Genomic DNA, 23,488 nt, shown 5'->3' with positions numbered 1-23,488 from the left:
GGAAGTTAAGGACAGCCTGAGCAAGTCTCAAACTAGAATGTTCTGTTAACCCCTGAAGGATCTGGGACAGTGCAATGTGAGGGGCTGTTTTCAGGATTGTGGGCAGCTTTGAACCCACCTGAGAAATTCTGGGCATTAGAGGTTATGTCCAATCAGACATACCTCTTTCCCCTGGGGAGCTGGGGATACCACTTGGTGGTCACCAGCCCTGAAACTGCTAGGCATACCACATTATTTCCACCATTGGAAAGGGAACAAGTAAGCTCAGCATAGCACATAGGGCAGTGTCCCCAAATAGACCAAAATGAAGATTTGACTTAAAGGATCGTTTGCTTGCTTAGAATTTAAGGTTTTGTGAATCCACATGAACTTGGGACCAGTGTAATTCAACCAGGGACCCACCCAAGTGTCCACCACTGAATGAGCACACGGCCTCACACCTTTTTTCCAATTCCCATTTATTTTTGGCTCTTGGGGCAATGTCATCTTTTCAATATGAAAAAAAAAAAAAAAAAAAAAGGCAAGTTGAACACACAAAATAGAAAAGTAGGGAATGACCAAACCAAGGGCACACACTTTCTGAAGCTTGGAAATTTGAGTTTCTAGACACTCTGAGACCAAGGCCTTGCTGTCCCACCCCCATATCTATGCACCATCTTTTGGAGAAAGGACCAATGTAAGACCTCCAATGGCCGACCTGGCTCAGGACAGCTGGGAGGATTCGGATGTTGATAATACTGTTAATACCTCTCCTGAGGCTGAGAAATGAAAGGGGGAAGCCCTGCTGATCAAAAGCCTCAGCGAATTCCTGTCCAAATGACCCCAACTGGAAAACCCTACCCCTCTCTTTCTGGTGACCTCTACCTAGTATCCCTCTACCCACCTTTCCCCGATCCACTATGCTAAGATGGTGGTTACCATCTTAAGAATTCTTAAAACTGGGCTGGGTTCTACAGAACCTGGAGCAGAACTCTGGTTCCCTGAAAATGTTGGAAGAATGTTAACTGGACAGTTATAATAAATGGGTACCAGCAGGAAGCACAGGGTAACGCCCAGAATGTCAGAAATCCAAGAAAGGAGACATTGCACAAACAAATATTTATTGAGTGCCTGCCATGTGTCAGGCACTGTTTTACCCCCAAATCAGAAAACAAAACGAAAAAACAGGACAGAGGCAGCAGAAAGAAACTGGAGGACAAGGGCAGTTGGAGAAAGCTGAGGGAACTAAGCAGCCTGAGGTGATGTAGGGCTCTCTGCCTTAGGCCTCTTCTTCTGCCTCCTCTCCGAAATCCTCTTCCTCCTCTGCGGTGGCATCCTGGTACTGCTGGTACTCGGAGACAAGGTCATTCATGTTGCTCTCAGCTTCGGTGAACTCCATCTCGTCCATGCCCTCACCCGTGTACCAGTGGAGGAAAGCCTTCCGGCGGAACATGGCCGTAAACTGCTCCGAGATGCGCTTGAAGAGCTCCTGGATGGCCGTGCTGTTTCCAATGAAGGTGACTGCCATCTTGAGGCCACGCGGCGGGATGTCACAGACGGCTGTCTTGACGTTGTTGGGGATCCACTCCACGAAGTAGCTGCTGTTCTTGTTCTGCACGTTGAGCATCTGCTCGTCCACCTCCTTCATGGACATGCGGCCACGGAAGACAGCCGCCACCGTGAGGTACCGACCGTGGCGTGGGTCACAGGCGGCCATCATATTCTTGGCGTCGAAGACCTGCTGGGTAAGTTCAGGCACAGTGAGGGCCCGGTACTGCTGGCTTCCACGGCTGGTGAGAGGGGCAAAGCCAGGCATGAAGAAGTGGAGACGTGGGAACGGCACCATGTTGACAGCCAGCTTTCGAAGGTCAGCATTAAGCTGGCCTGGGAAACGGAGGCAGGTGGTGACACCGCTCATGGTGGCAGAGACGAGATGGTTCAGGTCTCCATAGGTTGGTGTGGTGAGCTTGAGGGTACGGAAGCAGATGTCGTAGAGGGCCTCGTTGTCGATGCAGTAGGTCTCATCCGTGTTCTCCACCAACTGATGGACAGACAGGGTAGCATTGTAGGGCTCGACCACGGTGTCAGACACTTTGGGTGAGGGCACCACGCTGAAGGTATTCATGATGCGGTCAGGATATTCTTCTCTGATCTTGCTGATGAGCAGGGTGCCCATGCCAGAACCCGTGCCTCCGCCCAGTGAGTGGGTCAGCTGAAAGCCTTGCAGGCAGTCACAGCTCTCCGCCTCCTTCCGCACCACATCCAGGACAGAGTCAACCAGCTCAGCTCCCTCTGTGTAGTGGCCCTTAGCCCAGTTGTTGCCAGCTCCCGACTGACCTGAAATACAGTAAGGAAAAACATTCCTTAAAAAGCTTAATCACTGAGATATGGGAGAACCACAATACCTAATCTTTCAGTGTTTGGAATAATTCCACTGGGCACATGGGAATCCGTCCACATAACTCACCAAAAACAAAGTTGTCTGGTCTGAAGATCTGGCCAAAAGGACCTGAGCGAACAGAGTCCATGGTCCCAGGTTCTAGATCCACCAAGATAGCTCGAGGGACATACTTGCCACCTGTAGGGATTCAAGATGTTTGATCAATCAGCAACGAAATAGCTCAAATTTAGGATGGGAAATCGGTCACAAATCACTAAAGCTGTCATTCCAGGTACCACCACCTGGTGGCAGTAGAGCTAATCTTCAGCCCCTAAAGGTGCATGTCTAGGAGAAAAATGGGAATCAGGCACAGGGGTGTGAAAAAGCAGGGAGTGGTGATGCTGCCCTTAAACCTTTGGGAGGTACACTGAGCTATGTGAGTTCCTGGACAGTCAGTGATGAATGGGGACTGTCTCAATAGAGGGGCAGGGAAAACTGTTGGGAGGAGAATCGGGATTCCTGCACTCACCTGTGGCTTCATTATAGTACACAGAGATTCGGTCCAGTTGCAGGTCGCTATCTCCATGGTAGGTACCGGTGGGGTCGATGCCGTGTTCATCGCTTATCACCTCCCAGAACTGCATAGGGAAGAGCAACGTGGCCTCAATGGCTCAAGTCTTAAGGGATGTCTCCCGCCCCTCGTTTCAATTCCAGACATGCTCAAACGAAGCTGTAGTGCAGACACTGCAATTCCGTTATCTGCTTGCCGAACACTCCTAGGGGGAACCTACGCCCCGAAAGGTAACAACCTTAGCGGATAGGACGGGTGGTTGGTTCAAAGGGCCAGGGTTTGCAAGCATCCATGTGGGCGAATTGGCGCCCACCTATTTGGCTCAACACTCAGGTTGGTTCCCGAAGCTAGGCACCGCCCTTCCAGTCCAGCACAAAAGAGGGTTGGGGGAAGAAAGGTGCGGCCACTGCAGTCGCCCACCCCTTACGCACTCCACGTGACTGCGGTGGCGGGCCGCTCCTCCGGCGAGCCACAAAGGCGGGAGCAGCGCGGGCGGGGCTTAGCTCGAGGGGCGGGGCCAATGCGCCCCCGCGGGCTGAGGCCGCATTGTCCCTGCGCGCCAGGGGCTCCAGCCCCGCCCCAGAGGGTCCCACCCATCGGCTACAATTTAGCGGCCGCACTTCCTCCCATCCCCTCCCCCTCTTTGCAATTGCGCGCAGTAGGGAAAATTAAAAAAAAAAAAAAAAAAACACCCCATGGCCTCAGATCTTTATTCCTTTCCTTCTCCTGAGTCTCCCCGACAGTCTCTCACATACTTGAAAAGCTCACACCCTAAGACCATTAGGGGCAATGGAAAGTAAAAGTAGGCCCCTACACAGTTCGATGGAGTCCCTAAGCCTTTGTTGAGAGGTAATGCGCACCGGAGCACCTCTGCAGCTGCCCGCCAAACCTCGCCCCTTCCCCCTCCATTGCGTTCCGGTAGGGCCCTCCAGGCGGGGTGGGGGTGGGGGTGCCGCAAGGGGAAATCCTCGCCTCGGCTTTGTCTCGGATCGCTTCCGCATCCTTCCAGCCCTCGAACCGTTAGAAAATCCATTTTAAGACCAGCCCTTTACAGTCCCTCAGCCTCTCCTTTCCCTAACTCAAAAGGCTCTTATAATAGCTTTCCAAAACTGTGCCAAGAAAAACATTTCCCCATTTCTGTATCAGAACGCCAGCTACAAATATGGGTTATATTTATACGTGCAAAACTTTGAGGGGCAAATCTAACGGGTGAAGAATGCAAACGCCCCGTGAACATTGTTCATGATTAACACAGATTCCTCATCCTTACATATTTCAGCTAAAATTTAAAAATCCTTACCTTAGCACCGATCTGGTTGCCACACTGTCCGGCCTGGATGTGCACGATTTCCCTCATGGCTACGGCTTACTGTAATATTTTTTTTTTGATGGTTCCAATGTAGGTACCAGGCAATAAAAGATAATTGAGGATTTGGGTTTTTTTTTTCTTCTGGGCTGGTCTCAGCCTGAAAGGATGGAACGTAGCCCGGGAGGCTGCAGCACGAGATGCGAGCACGACCGCAGGAAGGTTCTAAGAGGCAGAAGAGGCCGGCGAGCGCAGGAGGGAAGGCGCGCAGGGCGGGGCGCGCGTTCGCGCGGCCGGAGGCGGGAGATGGGCGGGCGCCCGGGGTCTCAGACAAAGCCAGCCCGCCAGTCGCTGATTAGACCAGCAGATCACGTGCCAGACGGCCATTGGTCTCCGAAGCCAGTGGCGAGCGCAGTCCTTTTTGGGAGTTGTAGTTCCCTATTGTCCACGCTGCAAAAAGAAGTTAGGGATGGGTGGGTACTGTGGGAGTATTAGGGGGTATCTTGTGGGTGGGTGTATGATTTTATTTTATTTTTCATGAGAAATTACCTCTTACAAGATTCTTATTCTTTATTCCTGAGAAAGGATTTTTTTTACTAAAAGGGGTTTGGGGAAATACAGTAATTAGGAGATCTGAGGTGTCTGAGTTGGAAGGTGGGTTGGGCACGCCCTGCCAGCTGCCCACCGCAGTAGGTCTGAGAAGGCTAGACTGCATAGCTCAGCGGAAAATCCTGAGAACTGTGTCCTCCTTCCCTGATACACAGTATCTAGTTCTTTGCCATCCCAAGATAGGAATTTCAGTAAGGCACCGCTCCCTCGCATCCCTACAGAAGAAAGAATTGCCCTTCTGTTTCCAAGGGAGTTGTCTCAGGGATTTTCAAAAGAAACAAAATTGCAAGGATCATGGGAAATTGCGTGGAACTGATGTCCCAAAAGAATGAAGGTGTATGTAAATCTCAGTAGGATTTGGGCCTTTAGGCTTTCGCTGAAGACATTCTGGTCATCTTGTCAGTACAGCCTGTGGAGTGGACAAACTAAGAGAATGATAGTTTTTAAACAGTACCTCCCTCTCACAGACACTTGACTGAAGCAAAGTTTTTTAATTTTATTTTATTTTGTTTTTTTTTTTTTTTGTTGTTTTTTTTTTTTCCCCACTTAGTTGGTTTTATTCACTGGGTAAGTGTGTGGCAATGTCCTGGAGCTGAGAGGGAATTGAATGGGTTCAAGTCAGAGCTTGTAAGCTTCTCTTTCCAGGGTTTTGAAGAATACTAAGTATCCTCAAACCTTTAAAGGGATACAAAATGATTAATTAGAGTAAGAGCAGGTGTCCCAGAATTATGACTAGAAGGCAAGAGAAGTTAAAGATCAGCTTGGGCTATCTAAAGGCTACCTGGACAACCTGAGGTACAACTGTAGGTCCAGTCTCTAAATGAACAAATAGGAAGGAAAAATTAAGAGTGTGCCTACCCAATCTTCCAAGCAATAGGGAGGTTGAGGCAGAAAGATACTTGCACTTTAGAGGCTAACCTGGTCTACAAAATGAGAGCCTGTCTTGGAAACAAAACATACTCGAGGCTAGAAAGATGGCTTAGCAATTAAAAGCATTTGTTGTTCTCAGATAACAGGTTCAATTTCCATCACCCACATAGAAGCTTTCAACTATTCATAACCCCAGGTCCAGAGGACCCAACACACCCTCTTCTGTACTCTGCAGGTTCTTGGCATGCAAGTAGTACACAGACATGCATCCAAGCAAACCACTAATACACATAAATACCCCTTTTTAAGAATAGAGAAAACAAAACAAAGGAAAGGGTCTGGTAGGCAGTATCTAGAATGTAATCATGTAGGCCCAGTGTGTTGTTGGTTCAGATAGGAATGATCCATGTGAGTTCAAGGCTAATCTGTTAGTTTTAGACTAGCAGAGGTATTTAGTGAGCCCCCTTCTCTGGCTTAAGGATGAAAATGAATCAAAGACATGCAATCAACATACAACTGAAGTCATCTTTTAAATAAAGAAACATTTAAGTTGCATTAATACTTTTATTCATTAAAAACACAAAATTTCAATTTTGGTCATGTTAACAATGGAAACAAGTATTTTTTGCTACTTGGATTGTCCCATTTACTGTAGGAACATGGTTAAGTCATCCAACTTAAAGCTTCAAACCTTCAAACGTCTGGTGGTTTATCTTGAACACATTGAGAAAACCAATGGGAAAGAACTCGAAACTATACAAGCCACTTTCTTGGAATACTTTCATAGTTTTTTTTCCCATGTTTTGTTATAATGAAATAAATTATTTTATTATGCCTTTCTCCTCTTTTGAAAGATGACAACGGACTTCGAGGTTTTAGCAAGTTTGCTTTATTTAGGATCTTCCATTTAGGAAGATGTCCGTCATTTTATTCATTCATATATACATATATATGGAAAAGGCAAGTAAGCAACCCAAATCAAAACGAAACAAAATCCCTCTGCAATGGGGAGTTTTAAAGTGCCACGCCTACGGGCTGTTTTCCAATCTGCAGAGATCTGAAGAGCCACGACTGCAGCCCGCAACCCCTTATTTCTCGTGAGTCAGCTGGCGCCATTTCTGGGATGACCGAGAAGGGCGCTCTAGCCTTGGAATGACTTCTATGATACGACCGGCCCTTCTAGCCGCCTCTAGCTAATGGCGCCAGACTCTCTGGTAGGCGTTTGGAAATCTGCGCGGGAAGTATTCCGTGGATGACGTAGTGGCGGTGGGTTGGCCCAGGGCGCTACCCAATAGCGGCGCGGGATTCCCAGGCCACACCCCCTGATAGTCTGCGTTTTCTTCAGCGTGTTTCCCGCCGCTACCATACTTTTGAGCTGTGAGGGGGCGAGGCGGGGGTGGGGCTTCCGACTTGGGCTTTGAATCAATCGGCGCGCTTCCAGTAGTAACAGATAGTTCCAGCAGCCAATCAACCAACCGACTCTCTTCCGGGATTCGCACTCCCGCCACTCGGGTAGCGGCCGTTACTGGTGGCGCGCGCGCGGAGTCTGTCGGTGAGTTCGGCCGCCCGCTCCCCGGTACCATCTTTGATTCCTCCTGAGGGAGGGAGGGGCGTGCCTTAGGTGTCACTGGGCGGAGGTAATTGGGGTTACAGTTTTAGGTTTTTATGCTAATCCTTGCCTGGCGACCTGACCCGTGTGTAGGTTTGGTGACACGGAAGCATTTAGGCCACAGGGGAACAAGCTCCAGCGTGGGTATCAAAGATGGTTGCCCTTTAATTGGAGCAAAGGGTCGTAGGCGTCAGCTGGGTTGACAGGACGGAGTTTACTTCTTGGGGTACACTGCTTTCCCTGTCAGCGGTTTCCCCGTGTGTGACATCTTTATAGGTAAAATCCACCCATGCAATTTAGAATTTCTGTCTCTAATTTTATTTCTTAATCAGTAACTCCGGCGATGTGGCTGCCACGAGAGCAGGATTCATTTTGAGGATGTTTGCCCAAATCCCTGAAGGGTACCAGGTGTGCATCATAACTGTAGAGTAAATAAGACGGACCCCAGAGTTGGGGAGGTGGGCATGTAGATAGTTTCCACTGGTTCTTATCTGGAGAGAGATGTCAAAGACATAAAGGGTCTTGCCAAGGAGCTACTGTAATTCTGCTAACCTAGCAGCCAGGAGAAAACATTAGGGGTTATTTAGCAACATTCCTTAACCCATCTGTGTTGTCGTTTCTCATCTGAAAAAAAAAAAAAAAAGAAAAACAGCCATACCCATACAGGGTTCTTCGCAAGAATAAATGAGTCAGTCAACCGAATGTGTTAAAACAGTGTTTAACATATAAACACCTCTTTATATTGGCTTCTCTGGTTCTTTGCACTTCAAGCAGAGGTATGCTGATGAGAATATATAAAATACAGACTATATGACTCATTTCTTTCTATTTACATGCAGTGTTATTCTGAGAAAATGAACTTTTGGAGGTATTATCCCCCGTCTCATTTGGCTATTATACCTGATACAACACAATATTCAATGGTGGATACTGAAATCAATTAGGGAGTGGTAAATGGGCTTTTACTAACTAGAACATGTACAAGACATGTTTGATCCTCACTAGTTTTCCTGTGTGCCTCAGAGGTTAGAAAAAACAGAATAGATACCAGTATTTTTCTAAAGATTTATTTTATATATGTGAATACACTGTCCTATCAGATCCTGTTACAGATGTTTGTGAACCTTGTGATTGCTAGGAATTGAACTCAGGACCTCTAGAAGAGCAATCAGTGCTCTTAACTGCTGAGCCATCTCTCCAGCCCCAGAAACAGTATATTTCACATACTATTGTTTCTCAAACCCCACACCCTCACACAGGTGAGTGGATGGTTCCAAGGAGGGTGTCAGATACCCAGGAATCTGAGTTATGAATTGTTGTGAGCTCCTTTGTGGGTTCTGAGAACTGAACCTAGGTATTCTGGAAGAACCTGCAGTGCTCTTAACCACTGAGCCACCTTGCTGTTTTGTTTGTTTGTTTGTTTTTTAAGGGTCTTACTGTGTTGTTTATGTTAACCTGGAAGTCCTGGACTCAAGCAATTACACTGCTTCAGCTGCCCTGTGTAACTGGAACAGTGGGTATATACCACCTGAGTCTAGCTGTGGGCTAGGGATATAGCTCTGTGGTAGAGCATTTATATTGGTGTGTGAGAAAACAGTTACCAGTAGTGCCTGCTCTCAAGGTCCTCACAGCTGAATGGGGTGTCTCTATCCAGGACACACATTCTGTGGATTCAGTTTGTAGTATCTAAAAACAAGCAATCAAGTCACATAAAGTATCCCTTTCTATATAATGGTATATTTTGTATCATGGCCAAAAGTATAAACATATACATATATATTTTTGTTCTGTTTTAGAGGGCAAGGTCTCACTGTGCCAAGGCTGGTCTCTACTTTTTTTTTTTTTTTTTTTTTTTTTTTAATTAAATCCATGATCTAACTGTACTTCTGACTGGCCTGGAATTGGCTATGTAGACAAATAGTGATCTGCCTACCTTGGCCTTCCCATTGCTATAACCAAAGCTGTGCATCATTATGCCTGGTAAGGTCTCCAGTTCTTAATTTTCCTGCTTCATCATCATAGATGCAGGGACTACAGATATATGTCAACATGCATTTATCAAAAAAGATTTTGTTTTTCTCATTAGTAGCACTAAGTGTTGAACACATGGCCTCACACAGGCTAGCCAAACATTCTGTTACTGACATATTCTCCTGCCCCTCAATATTGTTACATGAATGACTGATAGAAAATCATCACCTCATGGTTGTGTACATCTTTAATCCCAGCACTTGGGAGGCAGAGGCAAGGGGATCTCTGAGTTTGAGGCCAGCCTGATCTACAAAGTGAGTTCTAGGACAGCCAGGGTTACATAGAGAAGCACTGTCTCAGAAGAGAGAGAGGGAGAGAGAGCATCCTTTCTACATTTACCCAGGTTTACCCCCCAGTTAGTTTTTTTTTTTTTTTTTTTTTTCTCTGACAGAAGCAATGATAATGTGTTTCTTTTTCAGATCATGGAAAGCACCCAGGTGATTGACTGGGATGCTGAAGAAGAGGAAGAGACAGAAATATCCAGTGGATCCTTGGGACATAGTGTGGAGCCTATAGGGCGGCTACGTCTCTTCAGTGGTACTCATGGACCAGAAAGAGGTCAGGGGCAATTGGGAGCTAAAGTATGAATGTGGTTCTCTCTTAGAAGAAGTTCAAGGGTTGGAAGAGCCTTATGTATGTTTCAAAGGGTATATGAATAACTGTACTACTAAGGATGCCAAGAAAGCCACCTGGGTTGACTGTTCGAGGCAGGCATCCTGGATTTTCTAGGAGTGATTTTCTTTTGTCAAGAGAAAATGAAGCACTTCAAATAAAAATGTAATTTGAGGGCTAAAAAGATGTCTCAGTGATTGATTGCTTATTGCTCTTGTAGAGGTTTAGGTTCTCAGCACCTACATGGTAGCTCACAACTACCTGGAGCTCTAGTTCCAGGGGGCCTGCCACTATCTTCCAACCCCGGGCACCAGCACACATGTGGTAGACGTGAACTCATACAGGTGCACACATACACATTGTGGGTGTTGGTGACTAGAAGGACAATGGCTCTCTGTATAATACAACTGGACAGCATACATACAATGATTGAAGTGGTTAGAGTTGTATTGTGTGTATTGTTTCCTTTATTTTTGTTTTCCTTTGAGATAGGTCTTTCTATACAGCCTGTGCTGTTCTGGAACTCACTATACAGACTCTGCTGGCGTCTTAGAGATCCACTTGCCTCTGACATTCTTTTTTAAATACTAGCTTTTAATTTTTTTTTTAAATTTAATGTATAAAAAAATACACTGTAGTTGTCTTCAGACACATCTGATCCCATTACAGATGGTTGTGAGCTACCATGTGGTTGCTGGGAATTGAACTCAGTATCTCTAGAAGAGCAGTCAGTGCCCTTAACCACTGAGCCATCTCTCCAGCCCTGCCTCTGTCTCCTAAGTGCTAGAATGGAAGCTGTGTGCCACACTACACCTAACCATCCACTGGGCATGGTGGCACATGTCTATGATTCCTGTACTTGAGAGGTGGCTCTAGAATTTGAAGGTAGGTATTAATAGGTCACATAGTAAGTTTGACAATAACTGGGCTATATGGTAAGACCCTAAATCAAAAAACAAAGCAAGAGGCATAGCTAGAGCTCAGAGGATGAGCGTTTAGCTAGCGTGCATTATGCTCTGTTTGCAAGTTTGAGCAGCTGGGGAAAAACAAAAGTAATATGACTACATAAGATATTGTTGATGAGTAGTGTATTATAAACGCTCCTCCGTGCTGGCATGCCTTCAGGGTTTTGTTGTCGGTTGATTTTTAATGCCTGTGAGAGCTCTGAGTGAACAGTAGGGTATCTCACCAGAACATCTTCAGGGCAAGACCCTGGCCTTACTCATATCTTTTCTCTGATCCTCAGATTTCCCACTCTACCTTGGCAAGAATGTGGTTGGTCGAAGCCCTGACTGCTCCGTGGCCCTTCCTTTTCCATCCATTTCCAAACAGCATGCAGTGATTGAAATCTCAGCTTGGAACAAAGCCCCTATCCTCCAGGATTGTGGGAGCCTCAATGGCACTCAAATCGTAAAGCCTCCTAGGGTTCTAACTCCTGGAGTGAGCCATCGTCTGAAGGACCAGGAATTAATTCTGTTTGCAGACTTTCCCTGCCAATATCAACGTCTGGATGTCCCACCTCCCTTGGTCCCTCGGAGTCTTCTAACTATAGAGAAGACCCCCAGAATACGGGGAGGATCCCAAAACGACAGAGTTTTATTGGCTGAGGATTCAGAGGAAGAAGAGGGTAAGCTTGTGCCTTGGTTATATGTTTGAAGAGACAGGGATAATGGATGTAAACTCAATTTATTCTTTTCTGTTCTTGCCAGATTTTCCTTCTGGAAGGAGTATGGAGAATGGATCAAGGAATACAGCATCCCCTTCAGCCACAGTAGTTCCAGAAAGGTGGGTACCAAAGTACCAGATACCTGAGTCATTTGTTTTTGTTTTTTTCAGAGTCTCTGTAGCCCAAGCTGGTCTCAGACTCTGTGTATTAATTACAGGATTAAGCCACCATACCTGCTTTTAGACCTTTGAACAAGGAGTCAAATCTTGAAGAGATGATTGGGTTTTGTTTTTATCTTTGTTTTGAGACAGGGTTTCTCTTTATAGCCCTGGCTATCCTGAAACTGGGCTCCAACTCAGAGATCCACCTGCCTCTACCTCCTGAGTGCTGGGATTAAAGGTGTGGACCAGCACTGCCTGGCAGATGGTTGAAAGGTGAAGCTGAGGGCCTTCAAGTAATCATTTCCTCAGCTGAGTTAAGCCATGATTAGCACTTCTGATACACTCAGTGGAGATGAGAAACAGTTACCAGCAGTGCCTGTTCTCAAGGTCCTCCTACCTGAATGGGGTGTCTCTATCCAGGACATATATTCTAAAGATTCTTTTTCTTTGCAGTGATGAAGAGGGCTCTTCTCCAACCCCAAGTGTCCCTGGGCCATCTTCTCCCTTTGGTTTGGGCAGTGACACAGATCAAGAACAAGATCAGCAACCAGGAGTAAAGGAGTCCTCTTTAGCTGTCAGCAGTGGTGCCTCAGGGAAGGCTGAGCAACCAGAAGCTAACAGAATGACAACTGGCATGCAGGCTCAGCCTACTGAGCAAGAGTTCAAAGACATAAACGTCAAGAAGGAGGCAGGCAGTGCAGGGGTTCCAGTTGGGTCAGTTCTGGAGAGGAGCCCCACTCTTGGGGAGGACAGTGACACAGAAGTGGATGAAGAACACCAACCTTCTGGTTCTGTGGATAGTGACACAGATGTGGAAGAAGAGAGGGTCCCTGTGACCCCACTTGTGGTTCCTGTGAAGAAGAACCAAGTGCTGCTTGGAGTTGGTATAGGGGATCCTGGAGCACCTGGTGTGGCACATCTGCAGGACAGCTCTGCTGGTAGTGACACAGATGTGAAAGAAGACAAGACTGCACTGGCTGTCCCTTTAGAGAGTAACCACACACGCATGGTGATTAACAGTGATACAGATGATGAGGAAGAGGAGGTCTCAGCAGCACTCACCTTGGCCCATCTTAAAGACAGAGGAATTGCTTTGTGGAGTAGAAACCCAGGCACAGAAGAGGTCAAGTCCCAACCACGGGTCCTTGTAGAACAAAGCCAGAGTGCCTCTGGGAGAGACAGTGACACTGACGTGGAAGAGGAATCCTCAGGGGGAAAGGGAGAGATTGTCCCTGACAGCCCCATGGATATAGATGAGCCTCTTACTGTCACACAGCCAGAGAGCCAGCCTCCCCATAGGACCAATGATGTAGATGAGGATGTGGATATGAGCTCCCCTGGCAGCCATCTAGAAGGAAACCAGGCCTCCTCTGCTATGGTAGAGAAGAACGGAGCGCAAGTGGAGGAGGAAGTCCCAGGGCCATCTGTTACCCTGGGGGAGAAGGACCAGGTGCCTCTAGAGGGAACCCAGCCTCCTAAGGAAGCCTGGGAAATAGCTGTACTGGAAGGCTCATCCTCACCAGTGGCAGCCATAAGAACTAGCCAGCAGGCTGTAGCAGAAGATGCTGGGACAGAGTGTGCTGCAGCAGTTTCTGAGCAGGAAAGTACTCTTGAGGTGGGGGACCAAAGCAGGTCACCTGCAGCGTCAGCAGAACAAGTAGTAGTACACACAGATACTTCAGGGGATCCCACCCTGCCACAAAGAGAGGGAGCCCAAACCCCCACAGGAAGGGGGAGAGAAGCACATGTAGGCAGGACCAAGAGTGCCAAGGAGTGCTGTGATGGTAAGTATTGCCCTCTGCTCTGCCTTTAATTCTTAAAATAAATTGGCTATAAGGTTTAAGAGAGAACTGTAGAGATATTTCGGATGACAGTTGATTTTTTTTTTTTTTAATCTGTCTCCCATCTTTTTCTACCAGAACCTGAAGATCTGTGCCTTCCAGCTACCCAGTGCTTTGTGGAAGGGGAGAGCCAGCACCCAGACGGTGAGGACGTTGTGTAGTTTGGATGTGAGTGCCTGGAGAGCTGAATGATTAGACCTGTGGTCCTTAAAAGGTGATGTGGCCAAGTAGGGGATGGGACCAGCTGTGTTCTACCTGCCTTTTCTTTTGCAGCTGTCCAGAGTTTGGAAGATGAGCCTACTCAAGTCTTCCCATGTACTCTTCTGCAAGAACCTGGACCTTCCCATCTTAGCCTTCCGACTCCAGGTACAAGGAAGTCTCTCTGAACCCCCAACTATGCATCCTCTCGTTTTCTTCCTCTACATCCTTTCATGTGCTGTCTTGTTAGATTTATCTATGTTACATGTGTTAGTGTTTTGCCTGCATGTATATATGTTTACCATGTGCATGCCTGGTGCCCACAGTGGCCAGACGAGGATGTCTTACACCCTGGAACTATAGTTAAAGATTGTTGTGAGCTGCCATGTGGATTCTCAGAACTGAACCCAGATCCTCTACTAGAGCAACCAGTGATCTCTCTCCAGACTCTCGTGTTCTGTTTGTAGCTGAGGATGACCTTGAACTGCTGGTCTTCAAAGTGCTGGGATTACAGGTGTGCCATCCAACTACAGATGGACCAGGACTTCATGAATGCTAGCTAGATGAGCTGTATCCCAGCTCCACCTTTCATATTCTTTTGCTATTTTACGGATGTTCTCCATTTTCAGGAAAAGAAACTTATACCACACATGGTGACACACACTTGTAATCCCAGAACTTGGGAGGCAGAAGGCAGGAGCTCAGAGCCATCCTGGACAGCATAGAAGTTTTAAGGCCTTGACTAAATGAGACCTTGTCTCAAAAACAACAACAACAAAATCCAACAAAATGAGCATGGCTCAGTGGTTAAGGGTGGCAGCTGGTCTTTAGAAGACTAGAGTTCAGCACCCATGTCAGGCAGCCAGCAAGCATCTGTAACTCTACTCCTGGAGATTTATCACTCTCTGGGTACCCATGCACATATGGTATACACATACACATGTTAATTAAAATTTTTTAAATACATCTTAAAAAAATAAAACAAAAATTAGATTGTCATTACACTTGTGCTGGAGAGATGGCTCAGTGGTTTAAGAGCACTGACTGCTCTTCCAGAGGTCCTGAGTTCAATTCCCAGCAACCACATGGTGGCTCACAACCATCTGTAATGGGATCTGATAACCTCTTCTGGTGTGTCTGAAGACAGCTACAGTGTACTCATATATATATAATTAATTAATTAATTAATTAATTAATTAATTTTTAAAAATTAGATTGCCTAGATTATCCTGATTTTAGTTCAGAAGATTTGGGGTTGATCTAAAAAACTCAAATGTGTTTCCGCTGCACATTTTCCCTGGAGATTGAACCCAGGGCTTTATGTGTGCCAAATGAGTATTTTCCTAAAATGAGTGTTTTCCTAAACCACATCTCCAATCCTTGTTTTTCAAGTGAGGTTCCTTAGAGAGCCTGTGTGTAAGGTTATCTTTTGCATAGCATTCAGTGTTACAACCACCACTCTACTCCCAGCTTGCCTTTTGTAACCTGTTTAGATATCTGTATGTCTGCCTTAGTTGTCAGCCTTAGTGCCTTTTTTACCTGTGTACTTATCTCCTTTCTCTGATTCTGTTTAGGTGCAGATACCTTGGATGTGCCTTGGGAAGTCTTGGCTACACAGCCATTCTGTCTGAGAGAACAGACAGAGACCTCTAAACTCCAGCTCATTGACACCCACCTTGAAGCTCATGGATCTCGACCATCTCTACCTAGGGGACCACCAGGACACCAACATCTGGTTCATACCAGCCCGGTTCACACAGAGCTGTTGAGAATTGAAGGCAGAGAGATACAGACTGTGGAGAAAGCCATGGGTATACCAAAGGAAATAGCAGACAGGGTGACCCCTGAGAGAGAGCCATTAGAGAGGGAGATCACGGGAAGAACAGCAAACAGTGAGAGAAAAGATGTGACAGGGGAAGAACTAACTCAGGGGACAGAGGACAGAGAGTCAATGAAGGGGTTAGCTAGAGACATTCAGAGAAAAGAGACTAATGAGGATCCTGAAGAAAATAGGGAGAGTTTGGAGGTAGAAATGGAGATGTCCAAAGACTCACAGAAGAAAGAGAGAAAAGTAGAGAAACTAGAACCAGAGAGAGAATGGGAGCCAGCTGATTTCGAAGTGACCCTAGATAGAGGGGCATCAGAGGAAAGGAGTCATCAGAAAGGGCAAATTGCCAGTCTAACAGTAAAGCCTGGAGTTGGGGTAAAGGACCTTGAGGGACTTGCATCAGCCCCAATAATCTCTGGGAGCCAGGGAGATGGAGGAAAGGGAGACCCTTTGAGCCCCGGGAGGCAGCAGAGAGGTAAGTGTGAGGCAGGGGCAGCCGAGTTGTCATGTAGTCCTCATGGCAGCTAGAGTTTGAGCTACAGGCTGCACAGCACTCAGCCTCTCTTGCTTTCTTCTCTGACTAGGCCACTTGAGTTGCCAGGTGACACCTGCTGGAAAGGCTTCCAGGGTGAGCTGCTTTCTTAACATGCCCCTATTTCCCTGCAGTCCTTTGCTTAGCCTTACTTTTATCTTTTTTTGTCTATATTTTCTGTTTTTTTCTCACTGTGTGTACATTTGTGCATGTTTGTGAGGGTGTGTGTTTGGGGGAGGTACACGAGGAAGCCAAGTGACAGACTTGTGTATTGTTCTTTAGGGACTACCCAGCTTTTTAGAAGGGTGGTGGTCAGGGTCTTGAACTGGCTTAGAACATGCTAAAGTAGACTAGGCTGCTTGCTGGCAAGCTCCAGGAATCCTCTCTCTATCTCCCTAGCCACTATACCTGGCTTTTTACTTGGGTTCTGGATGAAATTCAGGTCTTGATGCTTGCCTTGCCTACTGATCTGTCTCCCTGATCCCAGTTTTCTTGTTTGTGACTCATCAGTTGGCTTTTATTCCTGTGTCCTGCCATCCATAGTTGCCTTTATTGACCCAGAGGTCTCTCTCTTCCATCCCAGGCGTGTCCTACTTGCTGTGCCCACCTGTGCACAGAACTGCACTTGAGGGTTAGGGTTAGGGATCTCTTATGGTATCCAAAAGTTTGTTCCCTCCCCCAAGGAGTTCCTAGCTTAAAAAGAGGTTATAGAGAGACATGCCAGTGCGTGTGCTGTGACCATAAATAGAATCAAACCAGACAGGTAAACAGACCTTTGGTCCCAGCACATGGAAGTGAAGGTAGAAGAATCAGTGGAGGATACTTGAGACATGAACTATGACTTCCTCAGAAATACTGAAAGTCAAGATCCTTGTCTGCCTCTTTCTTGGTAACTTTTGTTAATTGCTTCTCCTGCTCAGGATGATCCAGAGCCTCCAGACCACTGCATGTTTTCTCCAGTGCCTGAAGCTTCTGTTTCACCTCAGAGACTCCTCACCTCTCAGAGTCAAAAGGAGTCTACACCTCAGCCTCTGTTTTCGACCTCTTCTGAGCTACCTCCTTCTGAGACTCTTCACACAAAGCCTAATGTCAGGCCACGGCGGTCCTCCAGGATGACTCCTTCCCCACATTCCTCTGCTGCCCTTAAACCTTATACTACAACCTGCCCCACAAACCAGCCTATTGCCTCTACACCAACATCTCGACCCACTCGGGGCAGGGCAAATAGGTCCTCTACCAGGACCGCAGAACTGATTGTTCCTACAGACCCTGAGCTCCAGCCTTCCACTTCCACAGAACAGCCTGTCATCCCAAAACTCACATCTCAGGTCACTGAGGGCAGGGCACACGGTACCTCTGTTAATACACCTGAACCAGTTCTCACAGGTCCCAAAATTCAGTCTCCCACCTTCACAGAACAACCTGTGACCTCAGATTTCAAACCTCGGGCCACTCGGGGCAGGCACAGTAGGTCTTCTATTAAGACCCCAAAACCACCGATTTCCACTGGCCCTGACCACCAGCCTCCCACCTCCACAGAACAGCCTGTCATACCTAAACCCACATCTCGGGCCACTCGGGGCAGGCCACCTAACTCTTCTCTCAAAACCCCAGAATTAGTTGTCCCTACTGGCCCTGAACTTCAGCCTCTCACCTCCACAGAACAGTCTGTTATCTCTAAACCCAGGGCCACTAGGGGTAGATCAAGTAAGTCTTCTGTCAAGACCCCAGAACCAATTGTCCCCACTGGTCCTGAACTGCAGCCTCTTACCTCTGCAGAACAGCCTGTTGTTCCTAATATCACATCTCGGGCCTCTCGGGGTAGGCCAAGTAAGTCTATCAGGACCTCAGAACCAGTTGTCCAAACTGGCACTGGACTCCATCCATCCACCTCCACAGAACAGCCTGATACCCCTGAACCCTCATCTCAGGGCAGAACACGTAGGTCTGTCAGGACTCCTGAAGCGAGTGTCCCCATAACTCCTGAACTCCAGCCTTTCACTTCTAAAAAGCAGTCTACCCCCAAGCCCACAGCTCTGGTCACTCGGGGAAGAACATATAAACACTCCACTGAAGATTCTGAATCAGTTGGGCCAATGGCCCCTGATTTTGAGCCTCCCACTTCTACAGACCATCTTGTCACCTCTAAGGTGACAGGTCAGAGCTTAACACTACAGTCTTCACCCCTAAGCGCTTCCCCAGTTTCCAGTACCCCTGAACTCAAGCCTCCTGTCCCCACAGCCCAGCCTGTTACCCTGGAGCCCATTCCACAAGCCAATCACCAAAGGAGACGAAGGGCTACTGGGAAGCAGAGTTCCCGCACAGTTCCCATTGGGCATAAGTCTTACTCTGCCCCCTCTGAACCTGAACCTCAATCTTCAGCTAGCCAAAGCTCAGGGGCATCCGAAGCAGGTGAGTTTACACCTAACCACTCCTGAGCCTGTGGGAGATCAAAACCCATTCCTAAGGCTTCTCGAATCTGAAAGCATTTCACTAATACAGACTCACCCCATCAAAAACGTCCCCGAAGACAAGTCACCCAGAAAACCATAGTCATCAAGGAAGAAGATCTTACAGAAACACAAGTGAAGGAAGAGGTAAGAGGAGAGCTGGGGGCTCCCTAGCTAGGAGCAAGAGCTACAGGGCTCAGAGATGCCCACCGAGATGCTTTTCAGCCCCAGGAAACAGCAATTCCAATACCAGGCAAGAGAAAGAGGGACTGTGCAGAAGAAGAGACCCAGGGCAACACAACTCGAAGCCGGCGAACTAAACCTAACCAAGAAACAGTAGCTCCCAAGGTAGAAAAAAAGTGGCCAAGGATTGAGAGATAAGGTGCTGCTAGTGTGGGTTGCTGTGACCATCTTTGCACCATCCCCCAGGTACTGTTCACAGGAGTTGTGGATTCTCGTGGAGAGCGTGCAGTGCTGGCTCTGGGAGGCAGTCTGGCCAGCTCAGTAGATGAGGCCTCCCACTTGGTTACTGATCGAATCCGCAGGACGGTTAAGTTCTTGTGTGCCCTGGGGAAGGGAATTCCCATCCTGTCCCTGAACTGGCTGTATCAGGTAAGAATCCAGGAGATGATTCGTGGCTGGAGCAGACTGCTCACCTAGCCTCCAAATAATCAATGGGAGGGAGGAGATGGAGAATTGTGTTAGTGAAGCAGTGGGCTACTTTGAGAAAATATTTACTGTAAGGGCTGGGATAACTGAGAGGTTGAGCACTTGCCTTGCATGCTTGAAGTCTTGGGGTCAATCCTCAGCAATGAGAAGGACAAGACACAGTTCTTCAGATAAAAAACAGTTCTGCCTTTTCTTCCTTTTAGTCCAGAAAGGCTGGTTGCTTCTTGCCACCTGATGACTACTTGGTGACTGATCCTGAACAAGAGAAGAACTTTAGCTTCAGCCTCCGGGATTCCCTGAACCGGGCTCGGGAACGAAGACTACTGGAGGTGAGAGGCTGACCACGCTCCAATCCTCTTCCCTGCACCCCTAAGAGGTTTTCCAGTGTTTTTTGGCTTGTCACTGCAGGCATCTGTCTCCACCATTCCTTTCTTAGGACTATGAGATTCATGTGACCCCTGGAGTGCAGCCACCCCCACCTCAGATGGGAGAGATCATCAGCTGCTGTGGAGGCACTGTCCTGCCCAGCATGCCCCGCTCCTACAAGGTATGATGAGCGTGCCCTGAGCTGGAGAAGGGGACAGCTGGAAAGTAAGTGGGAATGAGAAAGGGTTGGAGAAATGATGGAGGAAAAATAACAAGAATGAGGGAAGAAAAGAAGAGGTGCTGGCCCCAAAGGGACTCTGTTGTTTTGAAGTTTAAACATTTTCAAATAGCCAGATGTGGTGTCACATGTTGGCACTATATAGCACATGGGACCTGGAGCATGAGGAGAAGTTCTAGATACCAACCCCCACCCCAACATTTTTAAGGTATCTTAAACACAGAGGGGCTGGAGAGATGGCCGCTAGTCAAGACTACTTGCTGCTGAAGGTGTTTGAGTGACTGTGTGTGTGTGTGTGTGTGTGTGTGTGTGTAGTCTCAGTACTGAGAAGGCTTAATGGTTTCTGCATTTGTTTCAAGGTTCCTTCCTTCCTTACTGTCTTTGCCCTCTCACAGCTTCACCGAGTTATCATAACTTGCACTGAAGACCTACCTCGCTGTGCTATTCCATCTCGCCTGGGGCTGCCCCTCCTCTCTCCTGAGTTTCTCCTGACTGGAGTGCTGAAGCAGGAAGCCACACCAGAAGCCTTTGTCCTCTCTAATTTGGAAATGTCTACCTAAAAGAGAAATGTACCCCTACCCTCTCAGACCAGCAAACAGTCATAGAAAATACTTGGAAAAAAGGAACACACACATACACAATTAAGACTGGGCAAGGTGGTTCACACCTTTAACCTCAACACTTGGGAGACAGAAGTAATCTTATTTTTGTGAGTTCCTGGCTAGCCAAGAGGTACATAGTGGAACCCTATCTCAAAAAACAAATCAAAATAAGAAGCCTCAGGGTTTTACAAAGGCCCAAGGTGTATTGCATTGCTATAACTGCTTTGGGAATGTCAATAAAACCTAAGATTTTTTGGGGGGAAGGAAGTTTTTTTTCCTGAGATAACCATTTTTGAGTTGGCACCCAAGCTGGGGTGTACCTCAGTACAAAGCACCTGCCGTCAGCCCAGCTGTGCTCTGCAGTCTGCAGCTGCTCTAATGAAGCTGTTCAGGCCCAGCACCCTGATTCTATCCCCTGGTTGAGAAGAGGGTTGCTCGTGGGTGTGGTTAGGAAGTGCTTTAGTTCGGCTGCACTTAGTCTGCTTTGCAGTGCTTGCAGTTAGCTTTGGTCATCTAGATCAGTGCTTGCTTGCTGTGCCTTCTGATGGCAAGTTTCTGTGTGGAGACAAGATGATTTGAACTTGCACTTCACTTATTATTGATTTCGAGTAAATTATATATATATATATTTTTTTAAGTTGGCCACTTTCCAGGATGTACAGAAAGTAGAACTCTTGGATACTGCGACGTTTGGCTTGTCCTCTGCAGTGACTAGTATACTAAAGTTTCCTTAAGTACAGAGCTAGGCATGGGGCATTTCCTGTAGTCCCAGTTCTTACGAGGCTGAAGCAGGAGGTCACAAGTTCCAGTTCAGCCTAGGCTACAGAGTAAAAGCCTGTCTTGAAAGAATTGACATGGTGGTGCATCCCTTTAATCCTAGCATTTGGGAAGCAGAAGCAGGCAGATCTCTGAGTTCAAGGCCAGCCTGGTCTACAGAGTGAGTTCTAGAACAGTCAGGGCTGTTAACAGAGTAAACCCTGTCTCAAAAGAGAAGGGAAATTTTTTTTTGTTTTTGTTTTTTTGGGGGTTTTGTTTTGTTTTGCAATTTTCTCTGGTCATCTCTAAGGTAAGTCAGTACTGTGCCTGCCTGATTATCATATGACCCAGCAATACTGTCCTGCCTCCCTTTGGAAGTTTTGTAAGCAAAGAAAACTTTTAAACATGTTTTTGGTATGTAATCACAGCAGTCTGGGTAAAGGCAAGTGGGATCAGAGGTTTAAGGTCAGCTTTGGCTACATATCAAATTGGAGGCCAGTCTAAACTAGAAAAGATTCAAAATGAAAAGCACTTAACTAATGTTCTATCTTTTTGGTTGGGCTTGGGATTGAACCTGGAGCTTGCTTTACATGCTAGCAAAACCACTAACTCTTATTCCCAGGCTCTCATCTCTTCATAATAGCCAAATATAGAAAGACTGTAGATGTTTGTTCAAGAAGGATAAACATAAATATTCTGGGTGCACAGAAAGAAATGTTCAGACATGGATTAAAAACAGTATTTGAGGGTGTTTGGTCAAGGACACCCTAACTAAGGGACAGGTTTGATTCCACCTGCATAATATATCCATAATGTGTGAATTTACAGATAAGAGCGATTGATGCTTGCCAGACTCTGAGTATACAGAAGCTGTTAAAGGGCTAGAGCCCCACTGTGGGGACTTGGAGTCAGAAAGAGGAAGTGATTGTACACAGGGCAGAATATTAAATATTAAATACTGCTGTATCAAAGTGTTTTTTTTTCTATGTGGATTTCACTTCAATAAAAAATAGTTGTGTTATACTTTCCTGCAGTGAATTATGTATAATCTTAGAAAACTATTGGTGGTTGGCACAATAGTTCATGACAGGCAATCACTTTACAATTCATTCACAACACAGCTATATGCTTGATCTTTAAGGTTTTTCTTTTTGGGGGTGCTGAGAGATGAATCTAAGGCTTCCTGAAATGCCCAAATGCTTCACCACTAAGTAGTTCCAGACCTTCGTTAATTTGATGCCTGTGAAGGCCACAAGTCAGCTGTGGATGTCCTTCCTCTTGTGATAGGGAATCTCACTGGGACATGGGGCACTCTGATTAGTCTAGGCTGAATGGACAGAGCCTTAGGCATCTTCCTTCCTAGGGCTTAAATTATGTGACTAAGGATGATAAACGAGAAACCACAAAGCTTAGTCAATTCCTTCTTTCCCACCTTCAAGTTCTGAACCACTTCAGAGCCCCTAAAAGATCAGTGGAGCCAGACTGTGGTGCTAGCCTGTAATCTCAGCACGTGGAGGCAGAAGCAGGAGGATCCACTCAATGCTATTCTCAGCTACATAACAGCAAGTTCAAAGCCAGCTTAAGCTACATGAAGATTATGCATTAAGGCATGTGCTACCACCCCAGCAAGATTCTGCCATTAAAAAAATAATATAAAAAGTGAAGGCTGGAGAGATGGCTCAGTTGCTAAAGGCACTGGGTTCTTCCAGAGGATCTGGGTTCAAATATCAGCACCCACATGGCAGCTCACAACTGTTAACTCCAAGATCTGACACTCTCACATACATGCAGGCAAAACATCAATGGACATAAAGGCAAAATAAATATATTATTTTTATTAAATAATTATTAAATTATTGAGTAAAATATTAAAGTGGATAGAACCATATACAGAGAGCTTCTTCAAAACCATATTCTCAGATGCAGCCTACTCAGTATAATTTTCCTGAGCAGAGACCAGGGTGAGGAGGAAAAGTGCTATACAATGCATGCATGAGAGCTTGGTTCAGAAATCTTGGGAAAAACCAGCCTCCCTGGCCTTGCTCCATCTAAAATCTGAGGGAATCACTTCATGTCTTCTGAGGACCCTGTACTTGGATAGCTATGGTGACTGAGTCTTTCACTTCTCCGTCCTTTGTTTTAGAGACAGGGTTTCTTTGTGTAGCCTTGGCTATTCTAGAACTCAATAGATAGATCAGGCTGGCCTGGAACTTG

The 23,488-nt window shown here is 46.6% G+C and overlaps 2 protein-coding genes across 3 annotated transcripts; one reads left to right on the top strand and one right to left on the bottom strand.

Moving 5' to 3' along the window:
* Positions 1-434: 434 nt before the first annotated feature.
* On the bottom strand, positions 435-4,463 carry TUBB (tubulin beta class I). Its single transcript, XM_080938062.1, has 4 exons — positions 4,231-4,463; positions 2,889-2,997; positions 2,447-2,557; positions 435-2,316 (listed from the first exon to the last, which is right to left on the bottom strand). Exons 1-4 carry the CDS (start codon positions 4,285-4,287, stop codon positions 1,259-1,261), a joined length of 1,335 nt encoding a protein of 444 aa, XP_080794188.1. The 5' UTR covers positions 4,288-4,463; the 3' UTR covers positions 435-1,258.
* Positions 4,464-7,177: 2,714 nt separating this feature from the next.
* Positions 7,178-22,218, top strand: MDC1 (mediator of DNA damage checkpoint 1). 2 transcript variants are annotated; one of them, XM_080938034.1, is made up of 16 exons: positions 7,178-7,267; positions 9,775-9,913; positions 11,214-11,594; positions 11,677-11,752; positions 12,248-13,578; positions 13,714-13,779; positions 13,909-14,001; positions 15,408-15,644; positions 16,246-16,289; positions 17,114-18,605; positions 18,696-18,790; positions 18,869-18,991; positions 19,073-19,255; positions 19,516-19,641; positions 19,749-19,859; positions 20,312-22,218. In XM_080938034.1, the coding sequence occupies exons 2-16, from the start codon at positions 9,778-9,780 to the stop codon at positions 20,474-20,476; spliced, it is 4,659 nt and encodes a 1,552-aa protein (XP_080794160.1). In that variant the 5' UTR covers positions 7,178-7,267; positions 9,775-9,777; the 3' UTR covers positions 20,477-22,218. The 2 variants fall into 2 exon arrangements, with proteins under 2 accessions (XP_080794160.1, XP_080794161.1); XM_080938035.1 differs by having other exon boundaries at positions 15,408-16,136.
* Positions 22,219-23,488: the final 1,270 nt, after the last annotated feature.

This window comes from Micromys minutus (assembly GCF_963924665.1).
Source record: "Micromys minutus genome assembly, chromosome: 25".
NCBI classification, from domain to species: domain Eukaryota; kingdom Metazoa; phylum Chordata; class Mammalia; order Rodentia; family Muridae; genus Micromys; species Micromys minutus.
The sequence above is the reverse complement of the archived record's forward strand: the minus strand, read 5'-3'. Positions and strand labels throughout refer to the sequence as shown.